This window comes from Muscardinus avellanarius (genome assembly GCF_963383645.1).
Source record: "Muscardinus avellanarius genome assembly, chromosome: X".
Lineage (NCBI taxonomy): Eukaryota > Metazoa > Chordata > Mammalia > Rodentia > Gliridae > Muscardinus > Muscardinus avellanarius.
The window spans coordinates 87,485,965-87,510,387 of record NC_137792.1 but is presented as its reverse complement, the minus strand read 5'-3'; the positions used below and the strand labels follow the sequence as shown (position 1 = coordinate 87,510,387).

Genomic DNA, 24,423 nt, shown 5'->3' with positions numbered 1-24,423 from the left:
GAGAAAGTTATCAAAATGTATCAGATACATAAAAAATAACTGACAGGTAAATAGGAATGTGGAACTGAATCTAAATAGAGAGAGATTAGGGTTATAAATTAATATCTGGAAGTCATGTTGGAAGAATAAACCATGGAGGGGATAGGACATAACATAGCAAGTAAAGACCACAGACCAAGGATTGAGGTGTGAAAAAGAGTTGCAATTAAAGAGAAAAAGAGGAAAGAAGCTCACAAAAACAAGCACTGAAATCATAGTAGTCCTTTAAAAGTATATATTTAAAATATTTTATTATGAGATATAAGCAATCAAGGGTCTGGAGATATAGCCCAGTGGTAGAATATTTGTCGAGTAAGCTCAAGGCCTTATAGTCAGTCTGTAGTATCAAAAAAAAAAACCACAAAAAAATCAGGTTAAAGTTATAGTGACATAGTTTATTATATAAAAACTTTAAGTAGAATGTGGTAGCACACACCTATAATCCTAGTACTGAGGGGGCTGAGACAGGAAGAATGCAGGTTCATGGCCAGCTGAAAATTTTACAGAAGTAGGGCTGCAGATGTAACTCAGAGGTTAAAAGACCCTGAGTTCCATCCCCAGTACCACAAAAAAATTTATGAATTGATTTGAAAAATACAAGCAAATCTTCAGTTGGCTCCAATTTACATAGCTAAAATAATAGGCCTAGAATTTTTGCTTACTAAATTTGTGAGTCTCCATATATGTCAGTAAAATAAGGACGAAAATACTTTTATAAGTGATTGAGTGTAGCATAAATACCAGGTTTTATCATTGACCTACTTGATAGTAGGGGTTAACAGTAGGTTAGTCTCCTTTTATCCTTAGAACCTGGAAGACTAAATATTTTTTCTACTTAAATTTTATTTATTTATTTATTTATTTATTTATTTATTTATTTATTTTTAGTGGAACTGGGGATTGAACCCTTTTCTGGGCTACACTCCCAGACCTATTTTATATTTTTATTTGGAAACAGGGTCTCTTAAGTCAGTGCGGCTGGCTTCGAACCTGCGCGATCCTCCTGTCTCCACCTTCCAAGTGTGGGGTTTACAAGCGTGTGCCACCATGCCTGGCTTATTTATTTATTTTTTATGTGGATCATATTGGAAATGGCATACATTCAGACTGTGCTTGGTGCTCTCTCCCACCCCTCTCTTCCCCTTCCCCCTCCCAACAATGAGTGTCCGGGTTAACCATGTTATATTCATACTTTTACACATATTTGGATGTGGCTCCTCCATTAATCAACCTCAGCCTTCTTTCTCTCCCACACTTACATTCTAGCTTTTCTGAGGTTTCCCCTTCATTATCTGGAGTTCCATCTTCTTGAGAATGACGTGCGTCTTTCCCATAATTTTGCAATACATTTATGTGTTGATGGAGACCTAGGTTGGTTCCATATTTTGGCTATTACAAATTGTGCTGCTATGAACATGGGTATGCATATATTACTGTAATTCTCTGATTTCAACCTCTTTGGAAAGACACCCAGGAGTGGTATAGCCGGATCATATAGTGGATCTATTCCCTATTTTCTAAGGAATCTCCACACTGATCTCCATAATGGCTGAACTACTTTGCACTCCCACCAACAGTGTAGAAGAGTTCCTCTTTCCCCACATCCTCGCCAGCAATTGTTTTTATTTGATTTCTTTATGTTTGCCACTCTGATTTGGGTTAGATGGAATCTCAGCATAATTTTGATTTGCGTCTCCCTGATGGCTAATGATATTGAACATCTTTTCATGTATTTATTGGCCATTTGTATCTCTTCTTTTGTAAAGTATCTGTTCAGTTCATTTGCCCATTTCTTGATTGGGTTATTTGTTTTGTTAGTGTATTTTTAAAATGCATTTCCTTAATTGATCATAACAGAATTAAAATTCTTAGCATTTTGTGTATGTGGTACTGAGAATTGAACCAAGGGGCATTATATCTCTGAGTTATAGCCCCAGCCCTTTTTATTTTCTTTTTCAAACAGGTTTTCTCTAAGTTACTAAGGACCTCAATAAGTTGCTGAACTTTCATCCTGTCTCAGCTTCCCAAGTACTTTTGCAGGTGTGTATCTGCTTCCTTATACCTCACCAGCTTCTTTAGTGCTTTCTATACATATTATGATGCTACTTACACACAAATATTTTTTCAATTTGTATGCTTTTTATTGCTTGCACTGGCTAGGACCTCAAGCAAAATGTTGAATAGAAGTGGTGAGAACAGAAATTCTTGAAATTTTTCTAATTTTAGGAAGAAAGTATTTAGCTTTAGGTTTTTAAATTTTTTTTATTGGTGTTGTAGTCATACATCTTAATGGAGTATAAGATGGTAGAGGCAAACATGCACACATCACCCAAATATCCCTTCCTCAATTACCATCCATTCCCTCCTCTCTCCCTCCTTTTCATATTTGGCTTAGTGATTGACTTTGATATGTTTGTGAATGTACATCATGTACCTTAGGGAATTTCCCTCTTTCCTCCTCCCATCCCCTCAATTAGGTCACCTTATTTACTCATCTATAGTTTCTCCTTTGTCTAGATTTTCCTCCTATGCTTTCAGTTTTTTTAAGGAGATGCTCTTTATCAGACTGAAGAAGGTCCTTCTGTTTATTACGACTGAGTTCTTTTTTTAATATCATTAATGGATGTTGAATTTTTTTAATTTTTTTTCTTCCTTTGTTGATGATGGTTTCATTTTTCTCTTTATTAAGTTTATGTGGTGGTGTATTACATTGATTTCTTTCTAATCATTAGTTTGTAACTGACTGTGTGTATCTGTGTGTATGACAGAACTATACTGTCAGCCTTCCTTTATTTTTTGTTTTGAAACAGGGACTTTCTAGGTTGCTGAGAGCATCTCTTAAATTGCTCAAGCTATTCTTGAACCTGCAATCCTCCTATCTCCTATTCACAAATACTGGAATTACAAGCATATGCCACCATGCCTGGCTATAACTGCCTTTTAATGCCCCTAAAATTTGTATTATTGCTGCTAGAAATTTTTATTTGGCCATTAAATATTAATATACTGGCCTTTTATTTAGGTAGCAACATTTATTCAATACCTGCTATACTAGTTTCTGGATAAAACAATGTAAATAAATTATTGTTTTTGCTCTTGAAGCCTATTTGAAAAGTCAGATACATCAACAAGGCAAATATTGTGGAAGTATAAATATTTACCCAAAGAATTAGCAGAGTAGGAAAAAAGGTATTTAGTGTCTTGCCTACCCTATGTTGACTAGTATAAGGACTATAGAAGAGGTGATACTTAGGCTATTTTGAAAAGATAACCAAGTGGAAAAGAATAAAGGGCAGAGGGCACATTGTGAATTAAGACACAAAGCTAAGACACACCTTAGTACTTCAGGGGAACTACTACTCACTGTTATTGGAACATAAAGTATAGCACTTGGCATGTTGAATGAAAAGCTTATAGAAATTTCAATCAATCCATTACAAGCCTTATAAGCCAAATAAAGGAGCTTGTCCTTTGTCTTGTGAGTTACTGGATCTATTGTCAGGCTTTAAGAAGGGGAGAGTGACACAATTAGGTTTGCATTTTAATCAACACCCTATGGCATATGTGTAGATTGGAGGCAGGAAAATCAGCTAAGAAAAAAAAAGTAAAACCTCAAATCTCAACAGTAAGTATAGAAAAGGACTGGAAGGGTCAGTTTTGAGAAAAATTTGGGATATAAGCTGCACAATTCACCATAGCCAAACTATGGAATCAGCCAAGATGTTCATCAGCAGATGAATGGATTACAAAACTGTGGGGTATGTACACAATGGAATTTTACTCAGCCATCAAAAAAAACTCAATTACATCATTTTCAGGGAATGGATGGAACTGGAGGACATTATGCTAAGCAAGATTAGTCAATCGCAAAAAGTTAGAAATCAGATGCTTTCCCTAACATGTGAAAGCTAAGGTGAAATGGATCATAGGAGGAATTCTAGATGAAAAATGACATCCTATAGAGGAGCAAACAAGACAACCTAAATGAGGAAATGGGAGAGGAGAAGAATTAAATTCTCTAAAGCACACAATGTACTTAAACATATCGAAGTCAACCACTAAGCCAAGCATGGGAAAGAGGAATTGGGACTGAATGGGGTGGGAATTGGGTAGGGACTAAATGGGCAATGTATACATGTATGTACACACATGTTTTTTTACCCCATTATGATATATGAGTACAATGCACCAATAAAAAATAAGAAATAAATAAAAATAAAGTCAGTGGATCATCATTAAATAAAGGAAAAATAAGAAGTTTTCAAAAATTATAAAGAAAATATTTAGGATATAAGACAAGACTTGTGCTGGGCGTAGTGGCACATGCTTGTAATCCCCGCGCTTGGGAGGCGGAGACAGGAGGATTGCTCAGGTTTGAAACCAGCCTCAGCTGGCTTAAGAGACCCTGTTTACAAATGAAAAAAAAATATATATATATATTTATATTTTTTATATTTATATGTTTATATTATATTATATATTTATATGCATATATATTTATATATTTATATGCATATTTATATATATTTTAAGTTTATGTGGTGGTGTATTACATTGATTTTTTTCTAATTATTAGTTTGTAACTAACTGTGTGTATCTGTGTATGTGACAGAGCTATACTGTCAGCCTTCTTTTATTTTTTGTTTTGAAACAGGGACTTGCTAGGTTGCTGAGAGCAACTCTTAAGTTGTTAATGATTAGAAAAAACTAATGATTAAAAAAATCAATGTAATACACCACCACATAAACTTAAAATATATAAAAATATATAAGTATATTATATGTAATATAAATATATAATATAAATATATTATTTATATATTTATATTATATATTTATATATATAATAGGTCTGGGAGTATACCCCAGAAGTAGAAGGGTTTCCAGGAACCCCAGTACCACACACACAAAACAAGACTTACTGATGAACTCATTAGAGGATGAACAAAGAAAGAACATATTACTTTCTTAGGTATCTTAGTCTATTTGGACTGCTATAACAATACACAAGAATCTGAGTAGCTTATTGACAACAGAAATTGATTTATCATAGTTCCAAAGGCTAGGCAGTCCAAAATCAAGGAACCAATAGATTTTGTGGATGGTGAGGCCCATTTCCTTTTTCACAGTTGACACCTTCTCACTGTGCCCTCACATGTTAGAAGGGATGAGCTAGCTCTCTGTGATCCCTTTTATAAGGAAATTAAAATCCCATGCTTGGTGACTGTGTCACCATAAATACTGGAATAGGGTGGGCCCTGAAACCAAAATGGCAGGTATCCTCTGATTTTTACACCCTCCAGCTCTGAGATAAATTTCAGTTATTTTAAGCTACCTAATTTGAGTCTCTTTGTTATGGCAACTTGATAGCCTTTGTGGTACTTTGTTATATTTCTAAGGTCTGTTTCTTTTTTTTTTTTTTTTTGGTGGTACTGGGGTTCCTGGAAGCCCTTCTACCTCCGGGCTACGCTCCCAGACCTACTTTTTATATTTTTGAAACAGGGTCTCCTAAACCAGCGCGGCTGGCTTCGAACCTGCGCGATCCTCCTGTCTCCGCAAGCGCGGGGATTACAAGGGTGCACCACCACGCCCGGCTCTATTTGTGTCTGCCTCAATTCATATGGTAAAATCCTGTCTTTGTGATGATTTTAGGAGTGGGACCTTTGAGGGCTGATAAAGTAAACGAGCTAGAAAGATCCTGGGGCATCATGATGTGTACCTGTAATTCCAATACTTTAGAGGTCAAGATAGGAGAATTTCAGTATCAAAGCCAGCCTCAGAAAACTGTCAAGGCCCTCCGCAACTTAGTGACCCTGTTTCAACATTTAAAAATAGGACCGAAGGTATAGCTCAGAGGTAAAACATCCCTGGTTTCAATCTCAGTACCACCAAAAAAACAAAAAAAAAAAAAAATCAAAAGAGCTAGAAGATGAGTTCAGTTGTATAAGTGACATATGGGAATTCATTTTAGCAATAATTTCTATAGATTTGAAGTACATCTCTTTAAGGAAGAAATAAGCTGTTAAAACTTCTGGACAGTATAGTAATTGGCTTCATCTTTTTTTATGGTACTGAGGATTAAACCCAGGTGTGTTCTACTACTGAGCTACACCCTCAACCCTATTTTATTTTTTATTTTGAAACAAGGTCTCACTTCGTTGCTGAGAATCTTACTAAGTTGTTGAGGCTTGCCTCAAGCCTGTAATCCTCCTGTCTTGGCCTCTCAAATACTAGGATTACAGGTGTGTACCACCACACCCTGCATGGCTTCATTTTTTTTATTGTTGTTGAAAACATGAGATGATGATCCACAAAATTGTTTTGTAGCAGCTTTATCATATGTAGCCATACAAGTATACTGCTGTGCATTTCATTTAACTCAGCACATGCCACTGGTTCTTTATTAACTCAAAATGTTTCAAAACTTTTTATCTTAAATCCTGAAACTGCCTTTAATTCCTGATTGATTTTTTTCTCTTAATGCAGGAAGTTCTGCTGGAGTTGCTAGAACAATGCGTGGATGGCTTATGGAAGGCAGAGCGTTATGAAGTAATTTCTGAGATTTCCAAGTTGATCATTCCGATTTATGAGAAACGTCGTGAGTTTGAAGTAGGCGATTTACTTATTTATATCATTGGTTTATGTATTTTATTTTCATCTTGAGTAAAGCCCTAATATATCTATATTACTACTACTCTGTGTCTTCTGAGAAATAGGTTCATTCTATTCTGACATTTTTATTTTATCACAGAATGTTGATATTTAATTAGCATATCATTTGCATATACAGACCCAATTTGATAGTTACAGTCTAAGCTGAAGAGGTGGTTCAGTAGTAGAACACTTTTCCATCATACAAAAGTTTCTGGGGTCAGTTCCTGGCACTGCACACAAAAGTATATAAACCTTTAAAATACCTTAAACCAGGCATGGTGGTACACACCTGTAATTCCAGTACTTGGGAGGCTGAGACAGGAGGATCACAGGTTCGGGGACATCCTCGGCAATGTAATGAGACTCTCAGCAACCTAGTGAGACCCTGTTTCAAAAAAAGAATACATAAAATAAAATAGGACTGCGTGTGTGTAACTCAGAGGTAGAACATTTCTGGGTTTAGTCCCCAGTAACACACACACACTTTTTTTTTTTTGGTGGTACTGAGGTCCCTGGAAGGAAATCCTTCTACCTCCGGGCTACACTCTCAGACCTATTTATATATATATATTTTTTTATTTGGAAACAGGGTCTCTTAAGCCAGTCAGGCTGGCTTCAAACCTGTGCGATCCTCCTGTCTCCACCTCCCAAGTGCAGGGATTACAAGTGTGAGCCCCCACACCTGGCCTACACACAATTTTAAATCATAAGATTAATACCCAGTCTTTTATCCACATATATTTATACATTTATCAATGCAATTGAAGCTAAAAGATTCAAAATATAAATTGAAATTCAAAATCGTCAAGTGATTTTAAAAATATTTCCATCTAGCATCTTCTCCTCCTCCCTTCGGGGCAAAAAATAATCAGTGTTGTTTTCATTAAACCTTCACTTGAAAAAAAAAAGCTGTTAAATTCCATGTTGCCCAGGGGAGAGACATAGACATCATTCTGTTCTTTGCAATTGGGTGGGGAGACTAAAGGCTGGCAGGTAATAATGAGAAAGGTAAAACGACACTGAGCCTTACAATGAAGAGGTTTACTGGTTTCTTCTATTAGAGCTGTCATATAAACTATTGATAAAGGGTAATTAATAAAGAATAATAGTATAATAAACAACTCTTGCCACCAGCACTAAATAGAAATTTATATTCAAGTGTCTGTGCCCATATCATAATTTCTGCCATTGTTTTGCTGGAAAGGGGGTGATTTAAGTTTCAAATTATTTATAAAAGAGAGAGAGAGCAACTCTTCCTTCCTTACTTTCCTTCTCTTCTTTTGCACTAGGGATTGAGCCCAGGGGCATTCTACTTCTGAGCTACATGCCCAGCCCTTTTTATTTATTTTTATTGTAAAATAGTCTCACTAATATAGTTCACTCTGGCCTTCTGCAATCTTCCTGTCTTGGATTCCCATTAATATTTGATATTCTACCCTTATATCTAAAGCTATTAGAGACTTTTGTCTAATTATGACAGCAGGGCAGGAGGGTGTGAAGTTACTTTTGAAAAAGAAACATCAAGCTGGGCATGGTGGCGCATGCTTGTAATCCCAGTGCTTGGGAGGCTGACACAGGAGGATCTCACAGATTCGAAGCCAGCCTCAGCTACTTAGTGAGGCTCTCAGCAACTTAGTGAGACCCTGTTTCCAAATATAAAATAGGTCTGGGAGTGTAGCCCAGAGGAAGAAGGCCTCTGGGTTCCATCCCCAGTACCACACACACACACACAGAAACATCAGTGCTCTTTATTCTTGTATATTTGTCTTGAAGATATTTAGTGATTGACCAAAAGACGAAGCTGATCCATATATTCTCATTTTCCAGAAACTTACTCAAGTTTATAGAACTCTTCACGGAGCTTACACAAAAATTTTGGAGGTTATGCAATCAAAAAAGAGACTTTTAGGTACTTTCTTCCGAGTTGCCTTTTATGGTCAAGTAAGTATATGTTAGTTCATAGACTTATTTTCTTTTTAAACATTCACTTTTGGCTTATTACCCTATTCTGTCAGCAGCTACAGATTCTAGGATTCTGTGCTAATATAGCACCCATTATAATAGCAAGGATCCTCTTTTGCAGTTTTAAAATTTACTTTGGTTCTTATTTCAAAATCACGAGGTCAGAGCTTTCTCCCTCAGTTTCATTTTCGGTTAAGCTTCTAATAGGTTATATCAGAAGCTTCTGATAATGTATATGTAAATATCTAGTGGTTAAAACTTCTAAATAAAATTCAGGTATACATACTAGGGAAGGAGGAAAATCTTATATGGAAATCTTCAGCCAATGTGATTTTGAATTTGAAAAATTTTATTTATTTGATATAAAAGCATGTGGCTTTTACTAATATTATTTAAAATGCATTTCAAGTATGTTATTATCTTATTTAGTGAGTTGTCTTTAATTGTTCTGTATGTTGATAGTATTCATCAATTGCTTTACTTTCTAACAGTCTTTTTTTGAGGAAGAAGATGGAAAGGAGTACATCTATAAAGAGCCAAAGCTTACCGGCCTCTCAGAGATTTCCTTGAGACTTGTTAAACTTTATGGTGAAAAATTTGGTACAGAAAATGTCAAGATAATTCAAGATTCAGACAAGGTAACCTGTGCCCTGCATTTCAAAATCATTAATTGTTAATTTCAGGCATGGTATACTATTCCTGATTTTTTTTCCTTCCTTTAGCTATAGAGGAGAAGCATGAAAATAAAATCTTTCATGTAAGGAAAAATGTACAAGGGCTTCACTGGGGATGTGAAGCACTTGCCTAGCACATGTGAGGCCTTGAGTTCATCCTCAACATTGACAAAAATAGAAAAACCAGAAAAGAAAAGACAGGGACATTATAGTTTGAGAAAACAGGATCCAAGTTTGTATTTTTTGTTACTTGCTAGTTGTGTGACTGTGGGTAAGTTATGGAACCCCTCTGTGTTTATTTTTCTAATTAGTAAAATGTAGATGATAATAATACCTTCCTCATGGGGTTGTTGTACAGATAAAATAAATTGATGTATGGAAAGTTATTAGAGGTCCTGGCACAGAAAATACATTCACTACTAATAATAGAAGCTAGCATGTTTAATAGGGTTTGCGTATTGTGAATGCTGTTGCACATTATGATTCTTTCAGGTACATACCATATGACAAAAATCATTTGGGGGCACACATTTTATTCTAAAATATCAATAGTTCAGTAATTGTGCCTGCTGTTATGTTTCCAATGAAATAGATTTAGGAGAAATGCTTTTGGACCTTCACTAAATGGTTATCCATCCCACTAGACCTGGCCAAAGCAGATCCACGAGGGTCCTGGAAAGAGGGGCATTTTCATAGGAAAAAATATCCTCTGGAGACAACATGGTTGGAGACTTTGTGGTCCTTAGTTGCCATGGGTGTGCCAAGGATGCGAGTTGGTTATTTAGGTAGGAAAGATTAATTCAGAATATATAACTACACTACCATTCACTGAGTGGCCATATGTGCTCAGCGCTATGAAAAGCACTTAAAAGCCACCAGTCAGCAACATGGCTGGAGTTAGTAGCCCATGGAAACATAAGGGCTGTCTATCATGACAACAATCTCATGACAACAAACTCTTGGAGATTCTTTTATCTTGAACATATACTTAAGACATTTTAAAATAGATTTGTTGGTAGGTTCAGAATTACTGTTTGACAAAACCTCTCTACTTTCTTTATCATTTCAAGTGTGTGTGTGTGTGTGTGTGTGTGTGTGTGTGTGTGTGTGTGTGTGTGTGTTTTACTGGAGATTGAACATTGAACCCAGGGGCATTTTACTTCCAAGGTACAACCCCAGCCCTTTTTATTTTTTGTTTTTGAAACAAGGTCTCACTAGGTTGGTGAGAATCTCACTAAGTTTCTAAAGCTGGTCTTGAATCTGCATTCCTCCTGTCCTGACCTCCCAAGTACTTGGATTAAAGGTCTGCACCATCACATCCAACTTGTATTGTTTTATTGAATTAAGACAACTGGAAGGTTTCCCACACAACTGATAGCCATACAAATGGTAAGGTAATGGAGATCCAGGCTTCCTGAAAAACATGCATTTTTTTCAGGCCTCTGAAAAAAATTTTTCTGCCTCTGAAAACCTGGCCAACAAATGCTGGTGACAACCAGTAGTAGGCAGCAGGACTACTGACATATTTTAGTTATTTTCCATAGGCAGCACACACCATAAACAGTCTCTACTTTTATTAATTGTGTGTGCTACCAAGGATTGAACCAAGTGGTGTTCTGCCACTGAAGTATAACCCCAACCTTTTTTTCTTTGGAAACAAGGTCTCCCTAAGTAACCTGGCACTGGCCTTGAATCCATGATCCTCCTGTCTTAGCCTCTCAAAGTACTGGGATTACAGGCATATGCCACTGCTATCTGCCAGTTTCTGCTTTTAAAAAATATAGTCAGAGCTGGGCATTGTGGTACATACTTGTAATCCCAGTACTTAGAAGGCTAAGACAGGAGGATCTCACGTTTGAGGCCAGTCTCAGCAACTCAGCAAGGCACTCCACAACTTGGTGAGACCCTGTTTCAAAATAAAAAATAAAATACAATTGAGGATGTAGCTCAGGGGTAGAATACCCCTGGATTCAATCCCTCGTACCACAAAAATAAACAAACACTAATTAATTAAATTAAAAATACAGTCAGCCTGGGCTGATCAGGGTGGTGCATACCTATAATCCCAGTACTTGGAAGGTTGAGACAGAAGCATCCTGTGTTTAAGGCCAGCAGTAAGTAACTTAGTAAGATCCTCTTTAAAAATAAAAATTTTAAAGGGCTAGTGGTATATCTCAGTGGTAGAACTCTCCTGGATTAAATCCCTAGTATCTCACACAGACTCAGACATAAACACACACACGCGCGTGCACACACACACACACACACACACACACACACACACACACACAAAAACACAGTCAGCCCTGTGGGTTCCACATCCACAAAGTCAACCAACCATGGATCTAAAATATTCAAAAAAATTGCATGTGTGCATGCAACAGGTACAGCCTCTGTGATTTAGCAAGACCTTGTCTCAAAATAAAACATAAAATAGGGCTAACGATGTGGCTCAGAAGTAGAATGCTATTGGGTTAAATTGCATTTATCAAACAAAACAAAAAGCTCACATTATTTTACTTTGGCAAAGAACAAAATATATTTAAGAATAAGGCAATATGAAGAGGAGTTTGGCATTATTTTCCAGTATTTTTAATGTATAAGTCCTTGAACCCATCATTTTACATTTAAAATTTTTAAAAACCTATTTTTGGTATATAGATATTTTATCTTTAAAATGTTTTATTGGTATATTATAATTTCACACAATAGAGCCGGGAGTGGTGGTGCACGCTTGTAATCCCAGCATTCGGGAGGCTGAGACTGGAGGATCTGGGTTTGCAGACAGCCTCAGCTACTTAGTGAGGCCCTCCACAACTTAGTGAGACCTGGTTTCAAAATAAAGAATAAAAAATAGGGCAGGGACTGTAGCTTGGAGGTCGAATGCTCCTGGGTTCCATCCCCAGACCTGCAAAATAATAATGATAATGATAATGATAATAATAATAATAATAATTAATAATAATTGCACACAACAGTTAAATTTATAGTAACACATTAATGTATGCACATGGCACAATTTTTTCTGTTTCCTTCCCTGTACCTCCCCTTTGCATCCCGTCCTTCCTCCCTGGTCTTCTACTCTACTGGTCTCTTTTCTGCTTTCATGAGGTCCCTTTTTTCCTTTCATCTCTAGCTTCTACCTATGATCAAATTTAAGATTTTATCTTGTAGATGTACCCACATCAAAATGTAAATTTAAATATGTTCACTGCTGCAAAATCTATATAGCAAAAACCTGAAAGCAAGCCAGAAATGGGGATGCACACCTGTAATTCCAATACTTTAGGAGGCTGAAATAGGAGGAACACAGGATTGCAGCCAGCTTCAGCAACTTAGTGAGGCCCTCCACAACTTAGTGAGACCCTGTTTCAAAATAAATAGGGCTGGGTATATTTCAGAGATAAAATGACCCTGGGTTCAATCCCAGTACCCCCACACACACACAGACACACACGAGGTAGACTAAATGTTCCTATAGCTAACTAAATGGTGATATTACCCTTATGGATATATTCATCTAAGCATTTAAAAGAATGAAGTATTTATGTGACCGTATGTACCTACAAAAATGGGTTATTTAAGGAAAAAAATATGATACAACACTATATAGATAATCTGATACATTTCTGATACTTTTGTGTAAATACTTGATATTAATATATATGCTCAATTATACAAGCCTGGAAAATTTATGGAATCATACCTACAAAAACTGTTAAGCATGGTAACCCCTGAGTAATGGGACTATAGTCATGACTGGAAAAAAGAAAAGTAAATTTCTTTATCTATTCATGTGGAATTTTATACCATTTTAATGTACTTTATATATTATATAATTTAAATATATATGTTTATACATATATATTTTTTCAGTTTAGATATCAGCCTTGACCTCTTTTTTATTGCCCTTTTATACTTTGTCTAAATCACATGATACCTTTACTATCTCCTGAGATCTCTCTGGAATACTCTAGCTTTTTTGTTTGTATTTTTCTCTTTTTTTGTACTTGGGATTGAACCCAAGGCCATTCCAGCTCCAAGCTATACTCCTAGCCCTATTTTTATTCTTTATTTTTGAAACAGGGTTTCACTAAGTTGCAGAGGGCCTCAGTAAGTAGCTGATGCTGGCCTTAAACCTGCAATCTTTCCTGTCTCAGCCTCCCAAGTACTCCCAAGCGTGTACCACTACACCCAGCCTAGCACCTTTTTAAAATGGGAGTAAAAAGGAAGTTAATGTTTCTAGAAATAGGCAAACTATAGGATGGGTTTAGAGAAGTTAAAAAATTCTGAGAAATTTACTATTCTCTGTTCATCCTCTTTCTAAATAGTAATAAATGGTCCTTAATAAAAGAATAAAGACTTTTTTCAGATGCATACTCAATTGGAAACAATCATAATGGCATTGTTTCTCATGTGGTCTCAAAGGAGTAATTTAAGTCTACTTACCTTTTTCCTTTTATTGAACTAAAATAATATAAAACTGCCGTATTTTATAGGTGAATGCCAAAGAGCTTGATCCAAAATATGCTCATATTCAAGTCACCTATGTGAAGCCCTACTTTGATGACAAAGAACTCGCAGAAAGAAAGACTGAGTTTGAAAGAAATCATAATATCAGCAGATTTGTTTTTGAGGCTCCTTATACTTTATCAGGCAAAAAGCAAGGTTGTATAGAAGAACAGTGTAAACGCCGTACAATCTTGACTAGTAAGTAGGACTCTTTGTTACTCTTTGTTAGTCTTATTTGTCTTGGTTTTTTTTTTTTTTTTTTTTTTTTTTTTGTGTGTGTGTGTGTGTGGTACTGGGGATGGAACCCAGGGGCCTTCTATGTCCAGGCTATACTCCCAGACTATTTTATATTTTATTTGGAAACAGGGTCTTTTAAGCCAGCTGAGGCTGGCTTCAAACCTGTGTAATCCTCCTGTCTCAGCCTTCCAAGCACAGGGATTACAAGTGTACACCACCATGCCCAGCTTGTCTTGGTTTTTTTTTTAATAAAAACAAGTACCAGCTGGTCAGAAGGAACATGTAACAGAACTTTAAATCATAAGTTGTTTCATTGTAGAGTTACAAGTTTATACAAACATGTCCTTGTGATAAACCATTATTTATCCATATGTCCTTCATGATTGTTTAGAGGTATCTCATAAAGAAAATGTATCCATCAATCCTGAAGCAGTAGCTACTAAATGGTGAACTTGGGCATCTTCTAGAGAAATCATGGGGAGAATTAAACACAATGGATTTTTTTCTTTAATTCAGCTATTTGAACAAATGATTTTCTAAAGCCAGTAAATCAATCTTAACTTTTTAATAGCTTCAAACTCGTTTCCCTACGTGAAGAAGAGGATTCCTATAAACTGTGAACAGCAGATAAATTTAAAACCAATTGATGTTGCTACTGATGAAATAAAAGATAGAACCACAGAGCTGCAAAAGCTTTGCTCCTCTGCTGATGTGGACATGATTCAGCTCCAACTTAAGTTGCAGGGCTGTGTTTCTGTGCAGGTACGTTGGTCTCCCTGACATGTATTACATGTTTCTTAATACATCTCTTCCTTTCTTTAATAGTTACAGAACAAGCATTCATTGTAATTGTATGTTATGTTCTCATTGAGTTAAAAATATATGTTAATTTTTATTAATTTAAGAAGTTGCGTTTAATTTGGGTAAATTTTGTATTATGTCAAAGGACTCTTAACATAAATCCCTACAATTAACTAAACTATATATTTACATATCAGAAATCATTATTTAACTTAATTAGTGTCATCTTAAAAGATTTGTTTTAATGATTTTTTCACATAAATATTTTGTAAGCATAAAAATAGTTTTCCCAGATATGATTTTTTTCTTCCTTTCTTTTTTTTTTTTTGGTGTATGCATGCTAGGGATGGAACCGAGGGCCTTGCTCTACCACTGAGCCCCAGCCCTTGGGATTTTTAATAAAAAGGAGACAAAAGGATACAAAAAAACTTTTGGTTACCTACTGACAACTCTCTCATATTTCTTCTTTTGTAACTTAGGTTAATGCTGGTCCATTAGCATATGCCAGGGCTTTCTTAAATGACAGTCAAGCCAGCAAGTATCCACCCAAGAAAGTAAATGAGTTGAAAGAGATGTTTAGGTAAGTGTTTTATAGTTTTCAGACTTGACATCTATACTTCCCCTTCATTTTCTTCTAAAAACAACAACAACCGAGCATGAGGGTTCACGCTTGCAATCCCAGCTTTTGGGAGGCTGAGACGGGAGGATTAAGGTTCGCGGATAGCCTCAACTACTTAGTGAGGCCCTCTGCAACTCAGTGAGACCCTGTTTCAAAATAAAGAATAAAAAATTGGGCAGGGTGTGCAGCTCAGAAATCAAATGTCTCTGGGTTCCATCCCCAGACCCGGAAAGAAAGAAAGAAAAAAAGAAAGAAAGAAAGAAAGAAAAAGAAAGAAAGAAAGAAAGAAAGAAAGAAAGAAAGAAAGAAAGAAAGAAAGGAGGGAGGGAGGGAGGGAGGGAGGGAGGGAGGGAGGGAAGGAAGGAAGGAAGGAAGGAAGGAAGGAAGGAAGGAAGGAAGGAAGGAAGGAATCCCCAAATAATACCCTTACAAACAAAAATATACTCTGTGTGCTTTTACACTAAGTGACCTCCAGATGGTACTTTAGTGAGGAAGTGCATGATCTGTTTCATGCTGCGATATTAACAATACCTCACTGACCCAAAAGATTAAATATGCCTGTTTATCTTATCGCTTTGGGTATTTTAAGTGACACAAACACAAGCCTACATTCATAATGTGATTTCCTTCTTTGCCTGACTGATCCCTCTATTATAGCATTTTAGGCCATTTAGGGTAAGAGGAAAAGTGGTGCTGGAAGGGTTGCAGAGGCCTGCTCCTATCCTGTGTCCTTTCTTCCACTTGGATTCTGCCGGTCTGATGCACATAATATCTTGTCTGCAGTGAGCAGCCCTGTAAGCTAAGGCATGTCATTCAATGGCTTTACATTAGGTTACCTGTTTAATATAGGAAAAGATTTTACATTAAAAAAAAAGAAAAGCCATTCTGAATATAAGACTGAGGACAAAGATGAATACCTCTCAGCTCATCTGCTCCTGACTTTTCCTGTCTCTGTGTTATCAGCTATCCCAGGTTGCAGAGTAAACGGTAGATATTCATATTTATTAATAATACATGTCTAGAATATACAAAAGACTAGTTGCTATGGCAAAGATATAAAGCATGTGGACAATGAAGTACTTTGTCCTTTCAAATGTACACTATAACTGTGAACATTAAAGGTAAACACATAAAATAATGCAAAATACTTTTATGATAAGTCCTCAACTCCCTGCCCCCACTCTTGTCAGTCCAAGGAAGATAAATTACAACTGTATCACTCAACACTGTACCAGGCACATTGTAAGCCCCAGATACATTACTTTTGAATGAATGATTCATTGTTTACAGAGACAAATTAATGTTAGCACAACTTTAACTGATATAATACCAAGTGAATAACTGAGCAAGTGGGCTCCTTGGAGGGTATGTGTTTTGAGCCAGGGTTTAAAGGAGGTATGAAATCAGAGGGCAAAGATGGAAACAAAAGAGAACACATTTCAGACTTAGGCAGCACCATTATCAAATGCACAGTGAAATAATGTAGAATTCTATTCTTCCTCCTGGGCAAGGCATGGTTAAAGTGAGTTATCAAATTGATTGTTAGTAAGACTTTCTAAGAATAAATAACAAAATCTTTATCTTTGCTGTCCATCCACAGAAAATTCATACAAGCATGCAGCATTGCACTTGAACTAAATGAGCGACTAATTAAAGAAGATCAGATTGAGTACCATGAAGGACTAAAGTCAAATTTCAGAGACATGGTGAAAGAATTGTCTGACATTATCCATGAGCAGGCAAGTATTTATTCATCTGAAATGCACTATCTTAAAATTACTTCATCTTGGTGGGGCACAGTGGTGCACACTCATAATTCTAGTACTTGGAAGGCTGAGACAGGAAGATCACAGATTCAAAGCCAACCTCAGCAACCTAGTGAGACCCTGTTTCAAAACAAAAATTTAAAAGGGCTGGGGTGTAGCTCAGATGTAGGATGCACCTGGGTTCAACCCCTAGCACCACACATGCACACAAAAGAAAATTACTTGATCTGTATTTTTAAATTTTCTCTTGTTATCTATAACCAAAGAAATGATATAAAAAATTCAAATTTAGGCCAGGCATGGTGGTGCATGCTTGTAATCCCAGCATTTGGGAGGTGGCGACTGGAGGATCACGGTTCACAGACAGCCTCAGCCACTTAGTGAGGCCCTTTGCAACTCAGTTGCAAAAAATAAGGCTAGGAGTCTAGCTTGGAGGTACAATGCCCCTGGGTTCCATCCCCAGTACCGAAAAAAAAAAAAAAAATTCAAATTTGAAATAATTATCTAAAACAGTTACCTAAGCAATTTTCAATAATAAACTATTTTGTTCTTTGCACTACAATTATAGTAGAAGATACTAGCTGAGCAAGTCCAAACTGAACTACTGTGAACATGGATAAGATTCTCTCAAGAAGAAGGAAGCAGTCCAAATAATATTATGTGCAAATATAAATGTATCACTACTAATCTCACTATCATGTAAAATTACAACATAACAATAAAAACTTTTTTAAAAAATTAATTACCAGGAAAACAGAGATTGAATACAACTTTTTAAAATCCAAAAACTGGCTGGGCGTAGTGGCGCACGCTTGTAATCCCCGCACTTGGGAGGCGGAGACAGGAGGATCACACTGGTTCGGAGCCAGCCTCACTGGCTTAAGAGACCCTGTTTCCACATAAAAAACTAAAAAATAGGTCTGGGAGTATAGCCCATGGGAGTGTAGCCCGGAGGTAGAAGGTCTCTCAGGAACCCCAGTACCACCAAAAATAAAAATAAAAAATAAATAAAATCCAAAAACGGTTTATTTCAATTATACTATAGAATAAACAATTTAGAATTAAAAAAATAGCTGGGGATAGTGACTGTAATTCCAGTACTTGGGAGGCTGAGACAGGAGGATCCCAGATTTCAGGGTAGCCTCAGCAATTTAGCAAAACCCTCAGCAACTTTTCAAGATGCTATTTCAAAGTAAAATACGGTTGGGGGTATAGCTCAGAGATAGAATGTCCCTGCACTAAATCCCTAGGATACATGAAGGGAGGAAGGAGAGAAAAGAAAAAGGATACTATAACCCTTCCGAGAATATATTTCTACAGCTGCTCCTGAAATGAACAATATATTTTATCCTGGAATCTCCATTTCGGTGGTTGCTTAAAGTAATCATGCCCTCTGGAAGAATCACACAAAGGGTAGACTTACAAATAGGTACAGCGCTTGGTATCCAAAGACTGTGGTGCAATGATGAGGAAAAGAAGGAGAAAAGACACTGCTCGGAAAACAAAAGCTAGCTGGCTTTCAATCATACTCTGAAAGAGCTATGGGAAAACAGGCACAGTGGTGCATGCCCATAATACCAGTGAATGGAGAGGCTGAGACAGGAGACTACAATTCTGAGGCCAGCCTGAGCAAACTTATTAAAACTCTGTCTCAAGATAAGAATGGGCCTAGGTGTTGTGGCACATGCCTATAATCTTAGTTCTTGGGAGCCTGAAAAAACGGGATCACAGGTTGGAGGCCAACCTCAGCAAATTACCATGACCCTTAAGCAACTTAGCAAGACACTGTTTCAAAATTAAAAATAGGGGGGAAAGTTCTGGGGTTTACCTTGCAGGGAGAATTCCCCTGGGTTCAATCTCCAGTACAAAAAAAAAAAAGACAATATATAAAGAACTCAAAACCCTAATATAGCTGGGTAGGGCAGTACACGCTTGTAATCTGAGTACTTGGGAGACTGAGACAGGAAGATCACAGGTTCATGGCCAGCCTCAGCAACTTAGCGAACCCTTCCACAACTTACTGAGACCCAATTTCAAAATAAAAAATAAAATAGGGCTGGGGGTATAGCTTAGATACACAATTACCCTGGGTTCAATTCTCAGTAACACACACACACACACACACACACACACACACACACACAAAACACCCATAAGGTAAGGGTGTGGGAGGGAGGAATACTTATACATTGTTGAGTATTAAAAATTAGTACAACTTCTGTAGGAATCGGTATGGAGGTTCCTTAAAAGATTGGAAATGTAAATACCATATGACCCAAACCATTAGTGTAGCCAGGCATGGTGGCACATGCCTGTAATCCCAGTACAGGAGGATTGCAGTTTTGGGGCCAGCCTCAGCAACTTAGTGAGGCTCTCCACAATGTAGTGAGACCCTGTTTCAAAATAAAAATAAATAAATAGAAATAGAGCTGGGGAGCTCAGCCTTAGATAGCTGCTGGTTTCACTCTCCAGTACTACCAAGAAAAAAAGTCAGAATACTGTGTTTATAGCAGCTCAGTTTACAATAGCCAAGTTTTGGAACCAACCTAGGTACCTATTAACAAATTAATGGATAAAGTAAGTGTTGTATATACAAAATGGAGTTTTACTCAGCTATAAAGAAAAAAAGCAGCCAGGAATAGCCAGGCATATCCAGGCATAGTGATACACTAATATAATCCCAGTACAAGGACAGCCTCTACAATTTAATAAGACCCTGTTTCAAAATGAAAAATATAAAGATTTGCAGATGTAGTACCTCAGAAGTAGAATGCCTGGATCTAACCCCCAGTAAAAGTAATCGTGCCATTTTGCAGGAAAATGAATGAACCTGGAGATCATTATTCTAAGTAAAATCAGCCATACTCAAAAAACAAGGGGCCATATGTCTTCTCTCATATGTGGAATCTACAAACAATAAAAGAAAGAAAAGGAGCCTCATGAAAAGAAGGAGAGAGACCAGTAGAATAGAAGGGAATCAGGGAAGGGAGGTAGGGGAAGGCGGAAACCAAGTAATGTTATGTGTATATATGAATGTATCACTATGAATCTCACTATCCAATACAATTACAATGCCCCAAGAAAGGATTTTAAGTTATCATTTAGCCGGGCGTGGTGATGCACGCTTGTAATCCCCGCTCTTGGGAGGCTGAGACAGGAGGATCACACAGGTTCGAAGCCAGCCTCAGCTACTTAGTGAGGCTCTCAGCAACTTAGTGAGACCCTGTTTCCAAATAAAGTATAAAATAGGTCTGGGAGTATAGCCCAGAGGTAGAAAGCCCCTGGGTTCCACCCCCATTACCACTAAAAAGAAAAGTTATCATTTGTAGATTTCTTAATGATATATTCAGTGATGGCCATCCTAATATCTAATATCTCTTCGGTATGTTTTATAATTTGTTCTCAGTGAAAATCTTATTTGTATGTCATTTCTGACAAACGCTGATAATCATCTCTTCAACCTCTAGTATGTATTCAGATTAGTGTCATGAGTTAAGGTTTTGGGAAGAGGAAATTTCCCCATTATAGGTTTTATTGAAACATTATTTGTATCAGCACCAACAATATGACCTATTACTGCCATCATAGATGAATGTGTGTGTGTGTGTGTGTGTGTGTGTGTGTGCGCGCACGCGCGCGTGTGTGTGTGTGGTAGGGATTGAACCCAGGGGCATTTTGCCTCTGAGCTACACATCCAGCTCTGTTTTATATTTTGTTTGGAAACATGGCCTTATTAAGTTGCTAAAGATCTCTTTAAATCCTGAAACTGTCCTTGAACCTGGGCTCCTCCTTTTTCAGCGTCCCATGTACTGGGATTACTAGCGTGTATCACTACACCTGGCTTACATTTTATATTTATGAAGTTCTTCACTTCTAAGAAAAATATTCTGTATCAATTAGCTTATATAATCATAGTATCTTTTAAAATATGCACTTGTCACTTTTATCTTCATTTAGTATTATTTTCAAATAAGTCTCCAGGGAAGGAGCATGGGTATCTGCATGTTCCAGAAATCCCACAGGTGTTTCAGACAACCTGTGTGTTAGAAAATGGTCCATAAGTTCTTATCAAAAAGAAGTGCACTCTTCAGAGTTCTCATGATGGCCATCTGTTCAAAAATTTTTAACAGTTGTGTTATCTGATTTTTTATTGAATTTTCACATGTTATGGTCTTCTATTTTTCTTAATGAGTAACCACATCTTTTCTGCTTTTTTGATATGCTGCCTTTGTAATACAGCTTTGAAGACTTAAGTCGGTAATGTTATTCTTTGCTCCTTCTGCTTTTTGTCATTTGAAATAGCTCAATGTTAGTAATAAATTGAAACATGCCTGTAATTTTATGTATATATTCTTTATGGGGGCAGCAGGCATTTGCTCCATAATAACAATGTGGATTACTTTTGTTTTAGATATTACAGGAAGATACGATGCATTCCCCCTGGATGAGCAACACATTACACGTCTTTTGTGCAATTAGTGGTACATCAAGTGACAGAGGTTACGGTTCCCCAAGATATGCTGAAGTGTGAGAAAATGTGGATGTCCATGGCATGGAGATTGACCTTCTCAGGAATATTCGGAGCTGTGCAAATGATCAGATTTACAAATTTAATATCCACGGAGTGTTTCCTCCTGACAGCAAAATTTTCATGCTTTCAAACAGGGTGCTTACATATTTGTAAATATTTAAGCAACTTGAAAGTGCCTGGAATATTGCACCACTGTGCTTGGTTTGTACTTTTTTAGGTAAATCTATATGCTAAAAAGTAGAGCTCAAAATGTTAATTTCAATTTGCTTAATTATTGCTTCAAAGAATAATGGTACTATGTAAAATTGTATACTGGAACACAATAAAAGGTAAAACTTATTTGTAATTAGAAGCAAAGGACACAATTCTTTGAACTTAGCGTTTTTCTTGACAAGCTTGATTCATTATTATACTTATCTTTGGGGAAAAATTGATAAACATTTTCATAGAACATGAAAGAAAATAAAAGAGCTGGAAGTGGTGGGGCACACCTGTAATCCCAGTAGTTGGGAAGCAAGACAAGAGAATGGCTGGTTTGAGGAAAACTTCACTAACTTAGCAAGACTCTCATCAACCTAGTGAGACCCTATTTTAAAACAAAAATAAAATAAAATAAAATAGGGCTGTGGATGTAGCTTGGAGATTGTGTATCCTTAGGGTCCATTCCCATTACCACAAAAAATTAGTAAATAAATTTGGAGATAATTTGAATTCTTGCCTATTAGTAGTCAAGGCTGGGCTGAAGGAACCAAAAGCATTATATAACCAAAATATTTTCAAAGGAAAGGAAAAATATATACACGTGTGTGTGTGCTTACGTGCACACGCACACATACACATCAAGTATTAAGTTTAAGTAATAACAGATTTCTTCATTTATAGAAATGTATTTCCAAACTAGCAGTTTCTAAATCTGTAAATCTGTGGTGCTTATGTATACTGACCTCCATGTGCTGCAACCATAGAGCACTATGGAATGCTCCTTAATCTTCTAAGTGAAGACAAGTTTACTGTTCCTTGCAGTTTTGATCTGATGATGCTAGGTATTTGAGTTGGTTTCTGCTCCACTTAGAAGAACTGGGATTTATACAGAGCATAGGTTTTCCTAGTAAGAAGCATTTATTACCAAAGCATCATCATCTAGAGCTGTCCATGAAGCTAAAGAATACATTTTTGAGAATTGGCAGTCAGTATATTTTATGCAGCTTTGAAGCTTTAGCAGCAGTCCAAGATATGAATTTTGTAATGATTATTGTCTTCCGTTATATGATGAATTAGCCTTTCACTACCTCTTGATGATTGCAGCACATGGTGGGACAGCATATATAACCATCATAGATTTAGCAACTGCTTTTTGGGGATTACACTTCTATATATGAAGAAATATCAAATTATCTAAATAAATCAGGAGCAACCAAGGTATGAAGAACTTTTCAAGGTTGAATTATCCATTGAATTTTGGCTGCCTTCCATAAACTTTAAGTTCGAGATTGATTTTCTTCTTATAGACTATTTCACAGACAAAAACACTACTGATGTATAAATAGATTTCACAGAACCTTAGATTTTTTCCAATTTATTTATTTATTTTATTTTTATGTGGATCATATTGAAAATGGCATACATTCAGACTGTGCTCTGTGCCCTCTCCCCCCCCACTTCCCCTTCCCCCCTCCCAACAGTGAGTGTCCAGGTTAACCATGCTACATTCATACTTTTACACATATTCGGATGTAGTTCCTCCAGTAATCAATCTCAACTTTCTTCGTCTCCTACCCTTCCATTTCAGCTTTGCTGAGGTTTCCCCTCCATTATCTGGAGTCCCTCTGGTATTCCTATTAGTCCCTGGTTTGAGCATATTAGAGAAAATTATGGGAAATACAATGGAATTCTACTCAGCTATAAAGAATAAAGTCATGTAATTTGCAAGAAGATGGAAAGACCTGGAGAACATTATGTTGTGAGATCAGCCAAGCACAGAAGGAGAAGGGACATATGTTTTCTCTAATATGCCCAAACGAGGGAACATAGATTTTTAACAACTGTAATCAAGTAAATCTGAGAGATTATGCTCCTGACTTGGCTGGTTCATTCGTTTTGTTTGTTCGTTCCTTCCTTCCTTCCTTCCTTCCTTCTTCCTTCCTTCTTCCTTCCTTCTACTAGGAATTGAACGCAGGGTAGTCCACCTCTGAGACACACTCCCAGCCTCTTTTATTTTCACTTTAAAACAAAGTCTCTCTAAACTACAGTAACGTATGCATACCTGTGTTCATAGCAGCACAATTTGTAATAGCCAAAATATGGAACCAACCTAGGTCTCCATCAACAGATGAATGGATTGCAAAATTATGGGAAATGCACACAATGGAATTCTACTCAGCCATAAAAAAGAACAAAATTATATCATTTGCAAGAAGATGGAAAGCCCCGGAGAACATTATGTTAAGTGAGATCAGCCAAGCACAGGAGAAGATACATGTTTCCTCTAATATGCCCAAATTAGGGAGCATTGAGGATACCAGAGGACTCCAGATAATGGAGGGGAATTCTCAGCAAAGCTATAATGGAAGGATAGGAGAGGTAGAAGGCTGAAGTTGATTAATGGAGGAGCTACATCTGAATATGTAT

At 36.8% G+C, this 24,423-nt stretch overlaps 1 protein-coding gene across 1 annotated transcript in view; it reads left to right on the top strand.

Moving 5' to 3' along the window:
* The window catches only part of DOCK11 (dedicator of cytokinesis 11), a gene marked incomplete at both ends in the record, with an annotated part of 236,379 nt that extends 214,584 nt beyond the window's left edge, over positions 1 to 21,795 (top strand). The window contains 8 exons of the mRNA XM_080719505.1: positions 6,526 to 6,648; positions 8,521 to 8,634; positions 9,147 to 9,293; positions 13,829 to 14,039; positions 14,650 to 14,840; positions 15,359 to 15,459; positions 17,099 to 17,237; positions 21,676 to 21,795. Coding sequence (XP_080575631.1) covers positions 6,526 to 6,648; positions 8,521 to 8,634; positions 9,147 to 9,293; positions 13,829 to 14,039; positions 14,650 to 14,840; positions 15,359 to 15,459; positions 17,099 to 17,237; positions 21,676 to 21,795 — 1,146 coding nt within the window. The remainder of the gene's footprint in view (positions 1 to 6,525; positions 6,649 to 8,520; positions 8,635 to 9,146; positions 9,294 to 13,828; positions 14,040 to 14,649; positions 14,841 to 15,358; positions 15,460 to 17,098; positions 17,238 to 21,675) is intronic.
* Positions 21,796 to 24,423: the final 2,628 nt, after the last annotated feature.